The 22,691-nt window shown below is 49.8% G+C and overlaps 1 protein-coding gene across 4 annotated transcripts in view; it reads left to right on the top strand.

Annotated features, from left to right (window-relative positions):
- The first annotated feature begins 2,113 nt into the window (after window positions 1-2,113).
- LRRC20 (leucine rich repeat containing 20) overlaps window positions 2,114-22,691 on the top strand; it is an 85,128-nt gene continuing 64,550 nt past the window's right edge. For all 4 annotated transcript variants that reach the window (XM_047702934.1, XM_047702932.1, XM_047702933.1 and 1 more), the window contains exons 1-2: window positions 2,114-2,231; window positions 8,217-8,361. In XM_047702934.1, the coding sequence (XP_047558890.1) occupies window positions 8,280-8,361 (82 nt within the window). In that variant the 5' untranslated portion in view covers window positions 2,114-2,231; window positions 8,217-8,279. The remainder of the gene's footprint in view (window positions 2,232-8,216; window positions 8,362-22,691) is intronic.

Below are 22,691 nucleotides of genomic sequence, written 5' to 3'. Positions count from 1 at the left end.
CTGAGATGGAGCCCTGTGTTGGGCTCTACGCTAGGCGTGGAGCCTGCTCAGATTCTCTATCTCCCTCTGCCCCTTCCCTCCCTTAAAAAAAGACTCTTCTGCACTTTGGGGTGTTTTATGATGCAGGAACAGAAAGTACTGACTGATACCTGAACTTACTATGTGCCAAGCTCTGGCTGATCTAAAATCAAGCAGAGTCTTGGGAGAAAAGACATTTGTAGAGACGGCATAGTAATGGGCATGGTGCAGTAAGTACTCTGGAGAAGCAAACTCACCAGCCACAGGAACCGTGGTATTTGAGCTGGGCAGGAGTCTTCTCCCTGTGGAGTTGGAGGGTCCAGGATGAAATTCTTGGGAGAGAGGACTGAGTATAAGGAACGAATATGGGGTGCCCTTACTATATGCACAGAAGCACTAGTCTGGCGATCTCAGGTCTGTGTATGGCCTGGAAGAGAAGAGAAGACTCCCATGTGTGGAAATTAGCCAAAGATGTAAGGCTGTTTTTGTTTTTGTTTTTGTTTTTGTTTTTAAATTAAGCTCTACACCCAGCATGGGGCTGGAACTCAAAGCCCAGAGACTGAGTCACATGCTCTACTGATTGAGCCAGCCAGGCGCCCTCTAAGGGTGGTTTTAAGTGTAACAAGTGGCCGAGTCCTCTTTGTCCAGAGTAGTAAGGATCTTGGCTTGGGCAGAACAGGACTCAACCTGTTTATTAATTATTTATTAATACCTGGAACCTGGTACATATGTGGCAGGGATAGAGTGATGATGAGGTTGGGGAAAGGTCTCCACAGATAGTCTTCCTGGGATGGAGTCAGACACATGGCCATTCAGGCATCCCCAAGTGGTAACCCCTTGAGGGCTGGGTCTGGGTCTCATTGATCTTGGCATACCCAGAGACATGGGGACCTTGCATATCCTAGGCATTCAGGTTTAAAGACTTTCTTTGGAGACGTTTCTCATCCCCTTCCCTGTATTGCCAGAAACAATGTGACTTAAAACTAAAGAAATATCTTTTCTCATAGTTCTGGTGGCTGGAAGTCCAAATCGAGGTGTCTTCAGAGTTGTTTCTTGTCTTGCCCCTTCCTAGCTTAGGAGTCTTGCCCACACAGTCCTTGGGATTCCTTGGCTTATAGGCACATCACTGCCAAATCTGCCTCTGTCTTCACATGTCCTTCTCCCCGTATGTGTCTCTTCTCATCAGAACACTATACACACCTTACTCCAGTATGACCTTACCTTAACTAATCTCTGCAGTGACCCTATTTCCGAATAAGGTCACATTCTGAGGTACCTCTTTTGGGGCAGATGACCCAACTAATAACATCCATCAAGACCACGGGGGGAATGTGTGTTCCTTAACTGAGTGCCCCAAGCTCCACCCCCCCCCCCCCCGCCCCCAATGCCCCAGAGGCGGAATTAAATGGTCTTTCTTCAGGACTTCTACATAGTACATGCTCTGTTTACTAGAGCATGGGACATGTTGATCATTGTCATTGGCTGAGTGAGGGGCCTCGCCTCTTTTGTGGTCTCTATAGTGCCTTATGTATATGGTGAGTCCCCCAATGAAGCCACCGCCTTTCCCTGAGCTGTCAAGCTCAGCACTGCAGGAAACTTGTCACATATTAGTCCTCGCAATGACCCCTGTATATTTGTACTTTAACTCCTACTTTATCATGGAGAATGTTGGGATTTAGAAAGGTGAGATAACTTAGGGTAGCCATTGTTATCGTCTCTAAAAACCCAAATGGGCACCTCAAGGCGTCCCATGGAAAGTTTTCAATCCCCATTTCTCAAAGTACCCCTGATCTGGCTGATTCAACTCCATTCCCTTGAGAAGAACCTGGAGCCTCAGTCCTATTTACCTCAGGGACTGTGTAGCACGTTCGGGTCTACACGCCCGCCCTCCCCAGCGCTTTCCCTCCAGAAGCCGCACACAAAGCGGATCCACCCTGCGCACGAGAGCGCGCGGGTCGCTTTTCCGCGCGCGCCGCTCCCGGGCGCGGCGTGAGGACTGGCGCGCTGATTGGCTGCTCGCGGCCAGGCCTGCGGCCCGCTCCCGCCCCAGCACGTATCCTGGCGCGGCGATTGGCGGAGCGGCCGTGCGCGCACAGACCGCGGTTTCGCGCGCCCCGCCCCGCCCGCTCCAGCGCGCCGCAGTTGCATGGGGCGCCGCCGGCGGCCGAGGGAGCGTGACTGCGCTGCGCAGGGCGCTAGGAGGCATTGTCGCTGTAAGTGGAGCAGAAAGCGGCCCAGAACGGGGCCCCACGCTTCGTGCCCCGCAAAGTAAATGCAGTCTGAGACTGAGCGCTGGAGGGCTGGGGGCGAGAGGGAGAGAAGTGCCCCCGGTTCTGCAGCGTCCCCTCCCCTCCCCCAGGTCACCGGGTGGAAAGGGCAGCGGTGCATCAGCTGCGGCTTCTGCAGTGCCCAGGGGCCCGGCGCCTGCTGGCTTCTGCTTGCAAACTGCGGCGGGACCCCGGCTGGCCCGCGGGAGTGGGCGCCGCGGTGGCAGGGAGTAGGGAGCCCGGGGGAGCGGCTCAGGGCCTCCGTCCCCGCGGGAGGCGCCCCGGCCGGGAGAAGCTGTGGTGTATTTCGTTCCAGAAGCAGCGCTGTCGGGATTCGCTTCCGTTCCGGGAGCCGCAGATGCCTGCCCCAGAGCATGTCTCCCGGCCTCCGGGAAGCGCGGGAGTCCCCGATCTTCTGCGATCGCCAGCTTTCGCCCCTCTCCCTGCTTTATTCTCCCCAGTCTCCGCCTGCCGCGCGAGCGGAGGGCCGGCGACGAAGAGCCATTGGCTGCGGGTTCCGGGGGGTGGGGTAGACGGGTAAGGCGGGCCCCTTGCGCTAGGCGCTAGGACCCCGGCCTGGCCCTGCGCGCATTCCTGGGAGGCGCTGCCGGAGGATGCATAGGTGCCCAGAGCCGAGTGCGCGCGCGGCGCTGCATACCCCAAGGCTCAACACCAGGCGCCAGCCGGTCCCGCTCGCGCCCCAGCGGTCTGCTTCCCTGGGGTGGGAAAGTGGGTCAACTCCGTCCAGGTCTCCAGGGCTTTCGGGGCTACTTGGATATCATCCAGCCCTCCGTCTCTCACCTTCCCACCTGCTTCCCCACCTGGCGTGGCCGGGTGGGACGCGCGGGAGCCCGCGGTGGGGGAGCTTGCACACCTGGCCCAGGAGGCTCGAGTTGCCCTTCGGAGCGGCTGCCAGGCTCTAAAGTTCCCAAGTGACCACATGTAACTAAATATAGGAGCAGCTGGTGCGGACGGGGTGTCCGCAGCAGCTCCTCCAAACAGATCTCTGGGCTCCAGATAGGGCAGAGTCCTCACTGGGGAGAGCAGGAGCGCCAGCAGGGGGCTGCAGGCAGAGTTTAAGCAAAAACCACCCAACTCCAGCCTTGTATCCCGGTGAAACTAGGTTATAGATCAGAAGGGCCTGTTGCCAGCTCCCACAAAGGAAAACCACTTTTCTGTTGTTTAACTTATTGTGTCCTGAATCACCTACATTTAATGCAATTAATGTGGGAAATGCTTAACATTTGCAAAGATCTTTCTCAAAAGTTATAGATCATTTGCTGCTCTCCAAACACTGAGAACTTTTCCAAACTCTGATCTTAGGCTGCTGCCCTCAGAAAACTTTCCCTAGCTCCTTGCAGAGAAACTGGACAGAGTGTCTGGAGGGCCTACAGCCTCCTCCTCCTCCCCCAGTAGTCTGGGGATGGATTGGCTAGCTGTCTCCCACTTTCTCTCATTTCTTTGGGTCCTTCTGCTCAGTCTGTGTCTCTCTTGCCTTCGTGAGGAGGGCACACATGCCCCTTGGGCCTGGTGTCACAGCCCTACTAGCGTCTAGCTCATTCTTCCTCTTGTCACCCAGTTTCTCCTAGTTGTGGGAAGCTCATTCTGGCCTGTGCCCCATCTCTATAACTTTATTCCCCTGTGTGGCCCTTTGAGAAGGTGCCCAGGAGATGTTTGTTGGATTTATTTATTTATTTTTTAAAAGATTTTATTTATTTATTTGACAGAGATCACAAATAGATGGAGAGGCAGGCAGAGAGAGAGAGAGAGAGAGAGAAGCAGGCTCCCTGCTGAGCAGAGAGCCCGATGTGGGACTCGATCCCAGGACCCTGAGATCATGACCTGAGCCGAAGGCAGCGGCTTAACCCACTGAGCCACCCAAGCGCTGCAATGTTTGTTGGATTTAAACCTTTCCTGAGGCTATGATGCCCACTCCGAGGAAAGGGGAATTGGGGATGTAGGGAGAGGGATGTATGGCTGGGGACAGCAGCCCTGTGAGTATGGCTTTGGAGCTTGTGCTGAAGGGTCTCCAGGACTTGGAGCACTTAGCCTTGAAATTAGCTAAGGCTTCCCTGCAGTCCCTTGGGAATACTCTCTGACTTTCTTCTACTATCACTCTGCCTGTGGGTTTGGCCAGATGCCTCAAAGAGCCCAGAGGTTGAGCCTGTGGGGTTCTCCTGGGGCCTTGTAGTTGGGTTCCAGTTCCAGGAAGGCTCCCTCGCATACTGATCGCTCCCGCTGGCTGGCATGATACTTCTCTTGTGGGATTGCAAGAAATGGGTGGCCAGAGTGGTGCTGACATGCTGATTTTGGTTGACTCGTGTTTATTTATTCATTTTTTAAGATTTTATGTATTCATTTGACAGACAGAGATCACAGGTACACAGAGAGGCGGGGGGGTGGGGGGAAGCAGGCTCCCCACTGAGCAGAGAGCCTGATGCGGGGCTCGATCCCAGGACCCCGATATCATGACCTGAGCCGAAGGCAGAGGTTTAACCCACTGAGCCACCCAGGCACCCCTCGTGTTGTTTTTTATAAAGACAAGGGTTCCCCCACCCTAGGGGCTGCCCTGCCTATGGGCTTTTGCACTCCATCCACAGTAGGTCCATAGCTCTCTCTGCCACTCAAATGTGACCCAGACAGTTTTCTATTTTTCTCAAAAACACTGTAAAACAAAAGAATAGCTTTATTTCTACCCCCCCAACCTCCTCTTTCTTGGGGTTTCTGTTACATGCTAAATAAATGTTGCTTTTTTTTTTCTTTTTTGTGAAAGAGGCCCAGTGTTGGGTTAGATCTGAAAGGAGCCGTTGTGAAGTTGGACAACCTCTTAGGTGCCCTTTTGGGGACCCACTCCAGACTTCTGTCATCCTGTTTATTCTTCCCTCAATCCAGGGCCCCCTGACCCCACCTCAGGTCTTATACCACACGTGACCCTGCCATTCTCCTCTCTCACAACCCTGGCTGTGCCAGAGTGACAAATTTTGTCATCTGACCTGAGAGAGGGACGGTCAGCTGGACTGTAAGAAGGAATGCTCCCTGAAGAGGGGAGGGGTCGTGTTAGGTGAAGGGAAGGTGGGTTCCTGGTCAGTTACTGCGGTTGGCAGTTTGGGACAGATGGCATCTGTCAGAGGACTAGGACACATCTGTGTGGTACCCAGAGCATCCTCTGGGATGTAAGGGGCCCTTCCTACTAATGACTGGCTCTGACAGCCAGACCTTATAGCTTGCTCCTGTTCCCACTTTGATGTCCATTCTCTGATCTACACCGTAGAGTGTCTTCGCTTACCACCGGGGGTGATGTTTTTAATTTGATTGATTGTCATCAGTGGGCTGTATGGCCTGAGGCAGCCCCTGCCCTGCTCCCTTCCTCCCCCAGCGCCTCCCCCCCAACCTGGTGGCAGCTAGAATTGTAAGCATAGTGCCTGGCTGAAAGTAATCAGCCCAGACAGCCCCCCTCAGGGTTAGCACAGACCCTGGGCAGCTTGGAGATCGACCTTCCTTTTCCCTTGTGCTGGGAGGCCAGGAATGACTCAGTGATGTTTCCTAGAAAGCTGTCCATCAGAACCATAAGTCCGAGCTTTTTCCTGTGTTTCTGTCCTCTTCATTCTTATGCCCTATACCTAGTAGCTGCTCCATATGTGTTTGTGATTATGGATGATAAGTATTAGGGAGAGGGCAAGGCAGGAGCATGGTACAGTAGGAAGAATCCTAGGCTGGGAGTTAGGAGACTGAGCTTTTTTGTCTTCCACCTAGCTCATTTACCTCCCCTCTTGAGCCCTCAGCGTTCCCATTCATAGTGGTTAGAGTAAGTCACCAAGATCCCAGCAACATTGCTGTGACTCAGGCTTAGGGGATGGTCCCAAGGGCAGCATGGTGGAGGTGTTGGGTTTAGTTTGCCATAGTCCTCACTATTCCCAACTATCCTACCCTGGCCCACCTTATGCAAGTTGTCTACCTAGCACCATTGGACATTTGACTCTATGACCCTTCTCATTTAGACGCTGTCTTGGATTTATTATAAGAGTCCATTGACTTGTATTTAGATTTGAAACCCAAGTGGTGGCTGTTGATCATCATCATCACCATTGGGATATCCTACCTAGACATTTTTATTCGGTTTGTGGTGTAAATTGGGGGGGAGGGGAAGCACAGTAGAGAGCTGCTCCCTGTGCCCAGCTGCCCACAGGCTGATTAGGGAGACAAATTTGTATATTTTAAAAAGCTCCTAAGTAACCCAAATGGTTTGTGCTAAGTCATTAAGTGGTGCTGAAACTCAGAGGGAGGAGAAAACACTGAGGGCTGAGGCAATCAGGGAAAGCTTCCTGGAGGTGGAGAAGGAGATTCTAGTCATTCCTTAAAGATGAGTTCCACTGAGTTATTTGTTCAAGTCACATGGGTATGAAATTGGGATTAGAGGCCAGTGTCCTATCTGCATGTGTACTGTTTTATCCTCTTGACTAGAATTTGTTAAGACCTACATGTCCTGGGCCCTGGGCTGGAAAGATGTAAATATTTTTGTTCATTTCTCAAATGAATCCAGTGAGGTATTACTAGATCTCCTACTCAGATGAAGAAACTACAGCTCAGAGTAGTTAAATATCTTTCCCAAGGCCCCTGAAGTAATAAATGGCAGAGTTGGGCGTGAGGCCACTGCTCTAATTCTACTGCACTGTGGGTCTCAGACCTTCCGAGTCAGCCTCCGTGGTGAGATGCAGCCACGTACCAGAGTCACTCAGCAGATGGCTGGGCCTGGCCAGCCCCGGCTCAGCCTTGCCTGTCCTGCCTGTGTAGCTGAGCACATTTGGACTTTGACGTGGTGTCTGGTAACAACGGCGAGCACTCCCCTTACCCCCTTCTCTCTGTCCTCACCTTCTTCGGCCTCTGACACTCAGAGCTGTCTTTGAAGCTGAGACTGGGATCCAGAGGCAAAAAAGGGCACTGGCCTTGGCCCCAAGTTCCTTCTGTCCCTGGGGTGCTGCTGCCCATGTTGTGGGCGATTTTTATAAAGAGGTGAGCACTGAATGTGGAGCTGAGCTGTTAACATTGTTGCTGTTGACTCACTTTGGCCTTGGTCCGGCTCTGTGCCTTAGTTACCCTCTCTGTAATTAAACAGGGAGTTGGAGACCTTTCTAGAGTCCCTTGTGTCTTTAACCCCAAATAGCTTTGATTGTGTTCCTCACCCTTCTTGAAGCCTTTTCCCCCTCAGTGATCCAATTTCTCTTCTCTCCTTTCCTCGCCCCGCCCTCTTCTCCCTCGGGTTTGGCAGATAAACTCTGCGCCAGGCTGATCATCACATCTGTGGGCTTAAACAACCGGAATCAACCCTAGCCATCCGTCCTTGTTGACAGGTGGGAAGGGAATGCTTAATGACCCCTTCCCTCTCCGACTGTGACCTCTGACCTGGCAGGCTAGCTACATTTGCCTCTGTACCCGCACTTCCCAGCATGCAGGAGGTACCCAGCGGAGGCAGGTGCGGTGAGCTGGGAGCTGGGGAGCTTGTCCCTGTGGTTGTGGACAGGGCACCAGCCCAGACGCTGTTGGATGGAGGGACAAGTGTCTTTCCCCCACAGTTGGCTGCCCCCCCCCCCCCCCGCGCCCAGCTTCTCCTCCATTGTTCCACCTGCTCAGTGAGTCACAGGCAGCACACACCTGAATCCTCACACCTGCCTGGCCACTGTTTCAGGCCCTTGCCCTGAGTCTGGAGAGGTCAGACATGTGGACCCACCCAGGAAACTGGTTGGGCTGGGCTGCCCCCACCCCTGATGGGCAGATTAGCTGCACGTGGCATGGTCTCTGGGCCTCCTGGGTGGAAGTGAGTGGCCTGGCGGCCTCCCTACAGGCTTCCTGCAGCCTGGGTCCCTGGGAAGAATGGCATCGGGGGCATGTCCCCAGCTGGACGGTTGGTGCTTCATGGTCCTGTGTCTTCCCCAGGCACGGGCCCCCTTGTGAGCAGCAGACCGGCCTGGTGGCTGGTGGCAGGACCCCCTCGCCTGCATGCTGAAGAAGATGGGTGAGGCCGTGGCCAGAGTTGCAAGGAAGGTCAACGAGACTGTGGAGAGTGGCTCTGATACCCTGGGTGAGTGAGGCCAGTGCCTTTCCAACTGCAGGGCGCCCCGTAGGCAGTGTGTGAAATCAGTTTAGGTGGGGAATTGAAACAGGAACAAAGAGACACCTTGTCTTGTATCAGCACCTTGTCCTGAGAAGATGCGTCCCATGGAGTTTTACACACTCGTGCTTGGTGTGGGAGCAACCAGGAGCCTGTGTACAGGGCTGCCAACTCTGAGTGGATGTGTGCCCTTGGCCCAGGTGACCATAGCTGCCACTGCCGAGGAGCCTCAGGCCCTAGGCCCCATGCAGGGGCCTGAGGAGTGTCGCCATATTGAATCCTCACTGCGGCCGTGTGATGGCGGATCCCCGCCAAGCATGACTAGCCTTGGTCTTCAGATGAGGAGGTGATGGAGGGTCAAAGGCAAAGGGGGCTTTCCCCAGGCCATCCAGCCTGGAGGCCGCTTTTCACGCCACTGTTTTACTTGAATTGTGTCTTATATTTTTTGCTTTGACTTGGTCATAGCATTTTAGCCCATACAATTATGCCAAGGCTTCAAGCATCTAACTGAATTCAACAGATATTTCTGGACTGTTTGCATGTGCAAGGATGATATGCGTGTGTGGGGGGGGGGGGCTCATGCGCTGGAATGTGTGTACCCCTTAGAGCCATTGACATACTGTGGGAACCCAGAGGAAGGGGAGCACATTCCTGCCTTGGGGATGATGGTGTACATAGGGTGGGATTTGAGTGGTGCCTTTGGCACGTGGAGAGGAGTTGCACAGGCAGGTGTGTGTGCCCATGTGGGTTTGTGTCTGTCTCTTCAAGGAGCATTTCCATGGAGGTTATTGCCTGACCAAAGATCCAGACCTGGGACGGTAGAGCATTTCTGTAAACAGCCATTGGTCAAGTGTGTCTGAGGTTCCCGGGCAAGTGGTGGTGGTCTCGAAAGTGGAGGGTCACTCAGCCTTCAAGAGGAGCTTGGGGGCGCCTGGGTGGCTCAGTCAGTTAAGCGTCTGCCTTCTGCTTGGGTCATGACCCCAGGGTCCTGGGATTGAGCCCCATGTTGGGTTCCCTGCTCAGTGGGGAGCCTGCTTCTCCCTCTGCTCCCCGCTTGTGCTCTCTCTTGCTATCTGTCACTATGTCTGTCTCTCTCTCAAACAAATAAAATCTTAAAAAAAAAAAAAAAGATGAGCTTGGTCACTGCCTCTTTCAGGAAGCCCTCAGCCCTACACCATCCACCCCTCACCCTTTCTTCCTCTGTAACATTCATTCAGTGTCCCTAGAGGGCAGAGATTTTTGCCCCCATCCTCCAAGAGCCAGAGCAGTGTCAGGTACTTGGTAAGCACATAGTGTTTGCTGAACTGAGCTAAAGCAGAAGCATCTGCCGTGGCAGACAAACTTGAGGCCTGTGGTTGGTTTTGGAGGGGACTTTCTGGTGAGCTGATGGGCATGGGCCTGCAGGAAAGGAATTCTGGAATCCCAGGCCAGTTCCTGACGCAGGCGTACTTAGCCCAGTGTTGAAGGCTCTCTACCACTCACACGGCCTGGATTCGAATCCCCACTCCGCCACCCACTCGCCCACTACCTTAGCAAACCTGCTAGCCCTAACGCACCTGATTTCTTCATGTCTATAACGAGGATGGTGACCGTGCCTACCTGGTCAAGGTAGGACCCAGTGGCCTGGTCATAGAGGAGTTGAACGTCTTATTTAGCCTTGGCTATCTCGACTGGAGCTTGGAACTTTCACAGGGAGGTGCCTGGGTCTTGAAAGTTAGGGCAGACCAATGGAGGCCCATTTGTCTCTCAGTGCCCAGTGAAGATGCAGAATGCCAAGACCAGGCCCCTGGGGGTGCTTACACTTCAGCGGGTGGAGCTCTCTGGGGTCGTGCAGTCTGAGGGGGCTGGGGTCGAAGCTGTCTGCATGTATTGAGCACCTGCTGTGTGCGAGGTGCTGGGAGGCTCCCTCAGACTGTGTGCAGTAGAGTTCTGGATGTGACACTAGCCCACCACTGTGGGACAGAGAGCAGTGAGGGACACGAGGTTTCCATGCTAAGCCAGGTCAGACACACCGCAGGTGGTCAGGGTTCAGAGGTGGGAGATGTTGAAGGAGTCTGGGAAGGCTTTCTGGAGGAGGTGGGCATTGAAATGGGTCCTGAAAGAGGTGCCAGCTAACCCAGTGTGGTTCTCATGTAAAACAGCAAGCAATCTGATGCAGCCTGAAACAACTAGCCCCAGAAAATGGCTTAAATAGATTTTGTTAGAGCTGTACAATGCCATTCATGGAGCTATTAAAAGTGGTGCGTAAAATCTAATTACATGCTTGAACAAAGACTGGCATATTCCTTAGAACATGGATTGGAAAAAGGCAAGGATCCCCATCTGTAGAGATAGCGAGACGCTGTTATGTTAAACACGTGTATATACAGGAGAAGAAATGGAAAGGAAATCAAACAGGACACAAATGGATGTGAGAAAATACCCTTGTGTGCTTCCTGAACATTCTATGATAAACATATTACTCTTTTAAGGAGGGAAGTAGAGATTTTAGGGAAAGGGCTACCTGTCACTGTAGGAGGTAGAAGGAACACCTCCCATCGGCAGACGAGCGTTACGGCGATCACTGCTTCTCTCAGCCCTTGGGTGTGGACGGGGCTTCTCCCCCTCTGCTGGCTTCCCCAGCCTGCCTCCCTGTGCGCAGGCCTGGGGTGCAGCCCTGGGATGGCTGGCTCAGAAGCCGCAGGTGTTCGCAGGGCAGAAGATCCCTGTGGAGACAGGGAGACGAAGACTGGGCTGAGAGGGCTCAGTTACAGGCTCTCACCTTACTCAGGTAAGCATCATGGGCATCCCCCAGGTGCTCGTGGGTGCCCTCTGGAGCCAGGCTTGCTCCTCCTGCAACCTGAGACATGGCTCCTGGCACTGGTCTCCCACCCCAGGCCTCTTTGTCCCCCTGACCCCTCTGGTCTGCTTCTCAGCTTGAGCTGAAGCCACTTTTCCCCAGCCCCTTAACCCAACCTCAGCACTTTTGAATGAGTTTGTACAGAGATGGGAGCTCTGCACTGTCCTCAGGCTTTCCTCTCCGTCCTCTCCTTGTGTCCCCAAGTTAGTTGTCTTTGTCAGGGCCTCACGCCCAGTTGGGCTTCCTGGGTCCTCAGACCCCTAGGGGCATCTCTCTGACCTCACTGTTCCCTCTGGCCAGTGGCTGGATCGGCAGACCAGGCCACCCTGCACCCCACTCCTCTCCAGGGGAGAGGCTCCTGGACCTTTGGGGATGACTTGTAAGAATGGATCACACTTGCTGAGGAGCGGGACTTGGAAAGGTCTGGCTGGGACAGAGACGCTGGCAAAACTGGCGGGAAGGAGCGCCCGGAGTCAGCTGCAAAGGAGGGAGCGGGCATTTCCCAGGCCTGCTGTGTGCTGGACACAGAGGTCTGAGCCCTCTTTTCATCCTTTCTCTCGTTTTCTGTACTTCCTGCAGGAGGATTCCTGTCCGTGTTCATTTCAAGAAAATTCTGAGTCATTAACTCTGGGCATGTTGCTTCCCTCCATCCCTTGGGTCTCTTTTGCCTGGAATTCCTCTTGGGGCCTCCATTCTGGGTGTCCGTGCCTCGAGCGTATTTCCTTTCTCTTCGTCTTTCTGCCACATTCTGAGATCCGTCTGCCATTTCATGGTTTGCTTCTCCATTTGTGTTCAGTCTGCTCTTGCATCCATCATTGAGTTTTAAGGCTACATATTTTATTTTCAAAAGTTCGGAGGGGGGGGCGTTGGTGGCTCCATTGGTTAGGTGAACGATTCTTCATCTTAGCTCAGGTCTTGATCTCAGGGTGATGAGTTCAAGCCCTGCGTTGGGCTCTGTGCTGGGTTTGGAGCCTACTTTAAAAAAAAAAAAAAAAAAAAAAGTTCTGTTTAGTTCTTTTAAAAATCTGATTTTGTATACTCTCTTTTCTCTCCAGATCTGGTAAGTGTTTTACCTTTTACTTAAAAAAAAAAAAAAATCCTATTTGAGGGGATAATATCTCGTTCCCTTCTTATGTGTTAAAATCTATCTTTTATTTCTTCAATCATTTGACTCTTCTTGTCTTTTTTATCTTTTGTACTCCCTCTATCACAGGCAGCTCTCAGCAGCCCACGTCTGCTGTTCTGCTGACTATAGCTCACAGTGGGTTGTTCCGGGTGGATTTGGTGTAGTATTAGACCCCCTACCCTTGTCTGATGGAGCCTTGTGTGGGCTGAGGGGCTGTCCTGCAGAAGGGTTGCCGTCTCTTCCCTCAGACACCTGCCCGAGACCAGGTTAGGAGCACCTCTTTCGTTAGAAACAATCTTTCTCAGCCTGAAGGGTTTCTGGGCCATAAGGGAAAGGAATAGTCAAACCCCACATGCACTGTGAGGGCAGGCCTGTGACTTTGTTTTCTTTCTCACTTCAGGGTCCAGGCAAAGACAAAGCAGTGTTCTTATTATGAAAAAGTGCATTTTATCCCTAGTCCGTTCTTTCTCTGGCGGCGGTCCTTCAGAACTCCAGCTTTCCACGGGCTCTCGGCTGCAACGTCCCTCAGGCAGGCCCAGAGCAGCCTTCCTGCCCCCTTCTAGGCCTTTCAGCCCAAGCCCCCGGCAACCCAGCCTCACGGCCGCCAGCAAAACATTGGTAGCTGCCTGTCACCGTCTCATGGACGGTCCTCTCTCTCCGCGCCTGCGGCTGGCTGTGATTAAACATCAGGCAGTGTTGTCAGCACTTTGGCTGGTGTTGAACCCCGTTGAACCCCCGCAGTGACTTTGTGACGGGGGTGGTCTTAATATCCCCATTTTACAGATGAAGAAACCAAGGCAGAGCTTTTTAAATCGTGGGTTTCTTAAGTGGTTGTGGTTCTTAAGAGGGTGTGCAGCTTGTCTCCTTGGCCATGTGGCTTCTGAACTACGCCTTTTCTGGTCTTTTAGAAGCTGGAGTTAAGGCTAAGGATGTAGGTGTTGAGAGGTGGAGCAAGTTCTGTCCCAGCCCTGGGTGGCCTTTCCTGCTGAGGGCCACGGGAGAAGATGAGAACGGGGACCCCTGCTCCCCTACATGCTGGCCTCTCTACTCACACCGGGTTGGAACCACAGTTGGGTCTACTATGTTCCTTGAAAAGGAAGGAAGTTATTGGAAGCTTAGTGTCTGCTGGATCATTTACAATGTCTCAGGTCATGATGGGGACAGCCGCCATGGGCTGCTTCTGTTTACAGACAGATCCGTGGACCCCACTCGAGAGCTTTGAAGGTGACGTCTCGGGGGAGCATGGTATCTGCATTTGAACATGAACCTTGTATGATTTTTCCCTGCCTTGAATAAACCACTGGCTTATGATTTCCAATCTGGAACTTCCTTCTGGTGGTGGGTTCTGCGGGGCTGGGCAGGAAGGGGTGTTGTCTGGGCAGGGCTGGGTGGGTGTGTGCATGTGTGAGAGAGAGAGAGAATGAATGTGAACGGGGTGTGATCCATTCTCAGGCAACTGAGCAGCTAGGCCAGGAGCTGTGAGATAGTCATGTGGGCAGACCAAAGCTAGTGAGGGAAGGGACACATCCCCCCTTCCCAACTTCCCTCAGATCCCAGGCTCATCCCCACTTTGCTGCTCCTGCTCTCACCAGCAGATGGTGCCCACCAAGCAGGTGACCAGTGGCTGAGACTGGACCTTGACCAGACTGTTGCTGGGCCAGCGTCAGTGACCCAGTCCTGACTTCCCGAGGAGGGCCTCCACTCCAGGCCAGCTCACATCCTGTATTTACATTCCTAGCTGACTCCCACGGGGGATCTGATTTTGCAGTCCCTTTCTTGAGAAAGGGTATTCAGGAAGCACTTAATATATACACTCACTAAATGAGAATAATATCTTCCCTTGCATCAGACACTGCCCCTTTTCAAAAACACCACATTGAGCACCTACTGTGTGTACCCCACTTAGAGGAACCACATGGCCACGAGTACCCAGTCTGGAGGGGGAGGCAGACACACACACACACACACACACACACATACATTTATGCTCTCTCAGGCACGCTGTCAGGGAGGGGAGCTGCCAGGGACTGTGGGGGAACAGTTTTTCTTGACCCTAGGCAGGGGTCTGCACACCATGGCTGGGCCCTGAGCCCAGGAGGCTGGTGCTGGCAGGGATGACAGGTGTGCCTGTTGCTCGGATGTGCCCTGGGCTGGGGCATCCTGAGGGTCATCTAGACACAGGTCAGCTCTGAATGTGCGGAAGAGGGAGCGGGCTCTCAGAGGGCAGCCCTCCACCGGGCCTGGGCTACCTGTCTGTTTACCACAAGGGCTGGAAGCTTCTGATCTGTGTCCTCAGCTTCCTGCCTCTCAGCTGGGAAGGCATACTGCTCTCACTATAATCATTTGATTACAAACAAATCTGTAGGTGTTCCGTGTGCCTGGTGTACAGAGCATGAGATCCAAAGGATAAACAGTGGGAAGCCAGGCTTCTTCCCACCCTCTCCTCTGTGCCCTGGCCCCTTCCTCCTTGGTATCATGTCTTGTGGAAGCAGAGGACTAGTTATAAGGCCCTGTTGGGGTTAGACTGGCAAGCTCTGGACTGCTAGGGGTGATGATGGTTAGCTGGGGTCCTGAGGCTTTTTCTGGACTGTTTTCCACCAGTGGCCGGGAAGGGACTCCAAAACCTGACAGGCGTGGCCCAGGTCTCTCTGCTGGGCTTCCCTGAATCCCCTGCTAGAGCTTTGGGAACTCCAGTGGCCATGAGTCCCCACCTGCCCCCCACCTCCCTCCCCTCTGTGGACTTTAGACTTCTGGGGGGATGGGAGCTAAGAGTGGGGGTCAGTGGTGGGTAACCTCTGGTATGGCCAGCCTGTGTCTTGCATTCTAGGTCACTGCAGTGCTCCCCACACAGGGGGCTCAGCAGGCATCTTCTGGGTGCATGGACAGGTGCCCTCAGCCCCTCCAGTGTGTGCTGACCACTCAGGGCTCCTCACTTAACCTGCTCCCCTCACCCTTCCATCTGTGGAAAGGAAACTGTCCAGCCATGAGAACTGGTCCAACCCTGAGTGGGCTCCAGGGTGGCCCTGTGGGAGCAGAGAGCTCTGTATCGCAAGGAGGCCATTAGCCAGGTGTGAAACACCTGCAGGGAGGAAAATGAACTGGGTGGATGAGTCCCACCTCTACTGTCTGTAGTTGGATACATGCCCGGTCTGGCTGAGCACCCGTGCTGAGGGTGGCACAGAAGAGGGGGCATTGTGGCTGAGCCCCCGAGGATGGAGCAGGTGTGGGGGAGGGTAAGGCATGCAGGGAAGGCCATTCTAGGAGAGGGCGTCTCTGTGGACAAAAGATGTGGCCTTAGGCAGGCACTAGCATGGGGGTCGGCAAGGCTGTGACCCGGGAGAGTAAGGGGAGCCCTCAAGTGTCACCTTCAGTAGTTTCTGCAGTGAGGTCCTATTTTCGATGCAAATGAACAGACCTTTTAGAATCTCTAAAAGCAAGAAAGAGTTTTACTAGAGTCCAACTTAGGACAGCTGTCCAGGAAGCACACTTTTTGCAGGGAAGAAAGTGCTCCGCATAATAAAAGGTTTTTACAGGGCTGTATATTAGAGGTTCCATACTTTTTACATCTTGGAGAAGCTCAAAAGATTGTAGATGAGCATAGAAGCAGGAATCACGAGTGCTATGATAAAGGACTGAGGGGAGTAGGAGCATTGATGGATATCTCACTCATTCACAAAGGAGATGTACAGTGCACACGTGGCGGGCTGTACATCAGACTTTTGGTTTGAGTCACATTGACTGAGAAAGGAATCTAAAACGGCTTTCTTTGTATAGCAGGCCTTTAGAGAGTTTTCCTGTCATCATTTCCCCCTTTTGACCTATAATCTTTTGACAGAAAGCATTGAGGGTCATTGTCCTGCCCCTCAGTGCCAGGGTGATTGCTTATCTGCCCTGGGCCCGTCATGTTCCTCAATGCTAGGACCAATTTAGGTCACCTAGGAGTCTATGCGGGGGGTGGGGGGGTCAGTAGTGGGGCCTCTAATAGGGAATACTACAATTGATATATATATTTTTGGTGAGACCAAATTGTCATGCAAATGTGTGTGTGTGCTTTGTGGTGAGTTTTGCCTTTACATTTTGGGGGTATTGATTATAGCATAAATACAGAAATAGTAATAAAAGCCCAATTAATAACATTTGAATTCAGGGCGCCTGGGTGGCTCAGTGGGTTAAGCCTCTGCCTTTAGCTCAGGCCATGATCTCAGAGTCCTGGGATCGAGCCCCGCATCGGGCTCTCTGCTCCGCAGGGAGCCTGCTTCCCCCTCTCTCTTTGCCTGCCTCTTTGCCTACTAGTGATCTCTGTACGTAAAAAAAATAATAATAATAAAAATAAAAAAACCACACACATTTGAAGTTATCACCAGTGAATAGGTACAGAATTAGAAAGACGAGAGAAGGAAAAAAAATCCATCATAAGTTATTTGGTCATTTTAAATTAGAGCATCTGTTTACCTTCTTTATGTACAGTTATGTGTGCTTTGTGATAAGTTGACGGGCTTAATTGGTAATTAAATTTTGTTAATATCTGTAGCAATGTCCCTCGCCAGTTATTTTCCGTAAATATTACCTCTTGTGGTAGTTGTAGTTCTGTCTCCCAAAACATTTGGTATAATATGCATCAATATTAATATTAACATAATTTTAAAAATATTTTACTTATTCATTTGTTTGAGAGAGACAGAAAGAGAGCGCTTGCTCACTAGCGGGGGGAGGGGCAGAGGGAGAGAGATAAGCAGACTCCCTTCAGGGCAGGGAGCCCAACATGGGGCTTGATCTCAGGACCCCAAGATCATGACCTGAGCTGAAGACATACACTTAACTGACTGAGCCACCTTGGTACCTCAATATTAGCATAATTTTTTAAAAAGATTTTATTTATTTATTTGACAGACAGAGATCACAAGTAGGCAGAGAGGCAGGCAGAGAGAGAGAAGGAAGCAGGCTCCCTGCTGAGCAGAGAGCCCGATGCGAGGCTCAATCCCAGGACCCTGGGATCATGACCTGAGCCAAAGGCAGAGACTTTAACCCACTGAGCCACCCAGGCGCCCTATTAGCATAATTTTTAAAAAGATTTTGTTTATTTGAGAGACAGGACCTGAGCAGGGGGAGGAGCAAAGGGAGAGGGAGAGAGAATCTCAAGCAGACTCTCCAGTGAGTGTGGAGCCTGACATGGGGCTCTATCTCATGACTTTGAGATGGTGAACTGAGCTGACATCAACAAGAGTTGGATGTTTAACTGACTGAGCCACCCAGGCACTCCAGCGTAATTTTTGTTAGCATCAGGCAATTCTATTTGAGTTGCAAAGCTACTATTAACACCCTGTAACAGTAGCATTATGATGAAAAGTACTCTGGTTACAAAATAAGTCAGGGAGTATTACAGAGGTATTTTATAAACCTTTCCAACAAAATCTTCCTTTTCCTATATACCCTATGTTATGGGCATAGGCATTTGTTTGGGCATAGCTATTATAGGTCAATCTGGAGTGAATTCTTGGTTCCATTGTTGTTCAGGGCATAATGATGTATCTTGCCTGAATTTGCAGATGTCAGTAGATATTAGAATCCAGAAAGAATCATTGACTGATGAGGCCCATGTGCCCCCAATGGGAAGAACTCTGGAGGTATTTACAATAGTTCCTATTCCTATTAAGACATTGAAGAATATCATAAGCCTGGTTGGCCATACATTTGGGTACCGAAGACAATAATTGAACATTTATATAAGATACAGGAGTCTTTAGTGGTTTTCTACAGATTAGGAGAGCTGTACATTTGGGGTTTCTGGAGTTAGTAAAGAAGGCCATTGACCAGTTGTTACCTTAGAATCTTCTGGGTCGTACGGCAAAGTTAGATTTGTGAGGTGGCTGAATCCAGGTCACTCCCAGAGCAGCGTCTCTGAAAGATACCTGTGTTTTTTTCTTATTTCGTCTTAGGTCCTTCCATCCACAAAAACATGGTTAGTGATTACGTTGGAAATTCTGGCATGTTGGGCAAGTTTCTCCCCTTGTGTCTGGGAGCTTTTCTTAATAAATTATTGCCCAAGTTTATAGAGACACAAGGGTCAGTCCATTGAATGTTACATATAATGCAGCTTACATTTGAATTAGATGGTACTTCTTGAAAGGTTTTTCCAAATGGAGGCCCTTCGTAATGTATAAGCACCAGAAGCTAACAGAACGTTGGAGTGTGTCTAAGAGGTCATAAACATTCTACCTAAGTTCTCATTATAATAAGATACTAGGGGAGTATTTGAAGTTATATTAGTTAAATTCATGAGTAACTGTGATATTTTACCAGGATGTAATAAAGGGGGAGATGAAAGCAAATAAGTAGGTTTTTATTGTCTTCTAATATTACGATTTAAAAAGAAAGAGGAGTAGAATCACAGGCCTGGTGCCGTATCTTGGGAAAGTAGTCTACTCTGATGTCATCTCCTTCTCATCCTGGTTTGTAATTCAGGTGGCTCTGATGATCTTTAGTGGCCCGCCGAGCAATGGGCTCAGAGATTGTGAATGCGTGAGCTATTGTGGCTGATTTCCTTACATCAAATTTAGTTTGTAGGGCTTCAAGAAAAAGGGCAATTGTAGCTCTCAAATGATTTCAGGTCAAAAGGGTGGGAGAAAAATCAGCATGTTAGTCTGGAGAATTGTAGCCAGGCATTGGAGGACACTAGAAAAAATTAGGGTCTGATCTACTTTATAATGAGTGGTATTAAAATCTAATGTCTACAAAGATGTGTTATTGAAACATTTTCTTTCTATGATCACCCTCATTTTTACCAAAAATAGCCAAAAGAAGACAAATTTCTTTGTAAAGTAAGTCCAATGTTAACCAACTTGGCCTAATTTACTTATATAAGCAAAGAAAGAATAGTGATTGACCATGTAAGTTCTTTTAAATCTATTTCTTGCTAGAACTTTTTTTTTTTTAAGATTTTATTTATTTATTTGACAGACAGAGATCGCAAGTAGGCAGAGAGGCAGGCAGAGAGAGAGGAGGAAGCAGGCTCCCCGCTGAGCAGAGAGCCCGATGCGGGACTCGATCCTAGGACCCTGGGATCATGACCTGAGCTGAAGGCAGAGGCTTTTTTTGTTTGTTTGTTTGTTTGTTTGTTTGCTTGAACACTTTATTTAAACATATATTTTTATCCCCAGGGGTACAGGTCTGCGAATCGCCATGTTTACACACTTCACAGTACTCACCATAGCACATACCCTCCCCAATATCCATAACCCCACCCCCCCCAACCCCCCTCCCCCGATCAACCCTCAGTTTGTTTTGTGAGATTAAGAGTCACTTATGGTTTGTCTCCCTCCCAATCCCATCTTGTTACATTTGCTCTTCTCCTACCCCCTTAACCCCCCATGTTGCATCTCCTCTCCCTCATATCAGGGAGATCATATGATAGTTGTCTTTCTCCGATTGACTTATTTCGCTAAGCATGATACCCTCTAGTTCCATCCACGTCATCGCAAATGGCAAGATTTCATTTCTTTTGATGGCTGCATAGTATTCCATTGTGTATATATACCACATCTTCTTTATCCATTCGTCTGTTGATGGACATCTAGGTTCTTTCCATAGTTTGGCTATTGTAGACATTGCTGCTATAAATATTCGGGTGCACGTGCCCCTTCGGATCACTACGTTTGTATCTTTAGGGTAAATACCCAGCAGTGCAATTGCTGGGTCATAGGGTAGTTCTATTTTCAATATTTTGAGGAACCTCCATGCTGTTTTCCAGAGTGGTTGCACCAGCTTGCATTCCCACCAACAGTGTAGGAGGGTTCCCCTTTCTCCGCATCCTCGCCAGCATCTGTCATTTCCTGACTTGTTAATTTTAGCCATTCTGACTGGTGTGAGGTGATATCTCATGGTGGTTTTGATTTGTATTTCCCTGATGCCGAGTGATATGGAGCACTTTTTCATGTGTCTCTTGGCCATCTGGATGTCTTCTTTGCAGAAATGTCTGTTCATGTCCTCTGCCCATTTCTTGATTGGATTATTTGTTCTTTGGGTGTTGAGTTTGCTAAGTTCTTTATAGATTTTGGACACTAGCCCTTTATCTGATATGTCGTTTGCAAATATCTTCTCCCATTCTGTCAGCTGTCTTTTGGTTTTGTTAACTGTTTCCTTTGCTGTGCAAAAGCTTTTGATCTTGATAAAATCCCAATAGTTCATTTTTGCCCTTGCTTCCCTTGCCTTTGGTGATGTTCCTAGGAAGATGTTGCTGCGGCTGAGGTCGAAGAGGTTGCTGCCTGTGTTCTCCTCAAGGATTTTGATGGATTCCTTTCTCACATTGAGATCCTTCATCCATTTTGAGTCTATTTTCGTGTGTGGTGTAAGGAAATGATCCAATTTCATTTTTCTGCATGTGGCTGTCCAATTTTCCCAACACCATTTATTGAAGAGGCTGTCTTTGTTCCATTGGACATTCTTTCCTGCTTTGTCGAAGATGAGTTGACCATAGAGTTGAGGGTCTATTTCTGGGCTCTCTATTCTGTTCCATTGATCTATGTGTCTGTTTTTGTGCCAGTACCATGCTGTCTTGATGATGACAGCTTTGTAATAGAGCTTGAAGTCCGGGATTGTGATGCCACCAACTTTGGCTTTCTTTTTCAATATTCCTTTGGCTATTCGAAGTCTTTTCTGGTTCCATATAAATTTTAGGATTATTTGTTCCATTTCTTTGTAAAAAATGGATGGTACTTTGATCGGAATTGCATTAAATGTGTAGATTGCTTTAGGTAGCATAGACATTTTCACAATATTTATTCTTCCAATCCAAGAGCATGGAATATTTTTCCATTTCTTTGTGTCTTCCTCAATTTCTTTCATGAGTACTTTATAGTTTTCTGTGTATAGATTCTTAGTCTCTTTGGTTAGGTTTATTCCTAGGTATCTTATAGTTTTGGGTGCAATTGTAAATGGGATGGACTCCTTAATTTCTCTTTCTTCTGTCTTGTTGTTGGTGTAGAGAAATGCAACTGATTTCTGTGCATTGATTTTATATCCTGACACTTTACTGAATTCCTGTACAAGTTCTAGCAGTTTTGGAGTGGAGTCTTTTGGGTTTTCCACATAGAGTATCATATCATCTGCAAAGAGTGATAGTTTGACTTCTTCTTTGAAGGCAGAGGCTTTAACCCACTGAGCCACCCAGGTGCCCCTCTTGCTAGAACTTTTTATAAGGAATTTTAGATTGAACTTTTAATAGCTTCTCAAAGCCAGAAGCCAAGCCAGATATTTGCCATCAGTTTGTCCACAAGACTTGTAAATTTGAGTGAATTCCTCTTCTCAGATTTCCCCAAATATCATGAGGTTCCTGCATCTGTCAGGAAGTGACCTTCTTTACTCACTGGGTAAGATTGCTGGGAGCTCTGTTAGCAAGATGTCAGGCCAGCATTTCCCAGGGGCTCCACTGGCTCCATAAAGTCCACCTTAGGTCCTTAAAGCTGAATATCTACAACTATGCATCTTTCTCTAAATATGACCTTCCAGTTAAAGCCTTGGTAATATAGCCAAGGTGTCCTGTTAAGAGAACAGATTTTTTTTTTTTTAAGATTTATTTATTTATTTGAGAGAGAGAGAGAGAGAGAGAGCTAGGGGAGGAGTAGAGGAAGAGAGAGAATCTTTTTTTTTAAAGATTTTATTTATTTATTTGTTAGAGAGAGAGAGAGAGAGAGAGCACGAGCACAGGCAGAGTGGCAGGCAGAGGCAGAGGGAGAAGCAGGCTCCCCGCCAAGCAAGGAGCCCGATGTGGGACTCGTTCCTAGGACGCTGGGACCATGACCTGAGCCGAAGGCAGCCACTTAACCAACTGAGCCACCCAGGCGTCCCGAAGAGAGAGAATCTTAAGCAAGTTCCACACTCCGCATGGAGCCCGATGCTGGGCTCGATCTCACCATCCTGGGATCATGACCTGAGCCAAAATCAAGAGTCAGACACTTCACCAGCTGAGCTATCCAGGTGCCCCAATAAGTTGTATCTTAAGAGAAAAAGTTCTCTTGAATCTGGAAGAGCACACATTAGAGCGAGCAATATTTCAAAGAAACGTTCATAGAAACTATCATCATCTTTCTCCATTCATTTAGTCCCCGTTACTAATTCTTGTTCTGATTAAATGCAGCTTTTCCATTAGTTCCAGGAATTCTTACCCACTTCGGTTTTGTGATCTTAGACATATTAGAAACCTGTATTTGTCAAGAAGTCTTTTTCATGAATCTCCTCGAAGATAAAATAGGCTTTCAAGAGCGTCAGAACAATAACAAAAGACTAAAAGAAGGACATGGTGAAATACTGGACGACAGTTCATTATAGTGCGGTTCACAA

The sequence above is a fragment of the Lutra lutra genome, chromosome 14, assembly GCF_902655055.1.
Source record: "Lutra lutra chromosome 14, mLutLut1.2, whole genome shotgun sequence".
In the NCBI taxonomy this organism is placed as follows: domain Eukaryota; kingdom Metazoa; phylum Chordata; class Mammalia; order Carnivora; family Mustelidae; genus Lutra; species Lutra lutra.
Note: the sequence above shows the minus strand (reverse complement) of the source record. Positions and strands in the feature narration are given on the sequence as shown.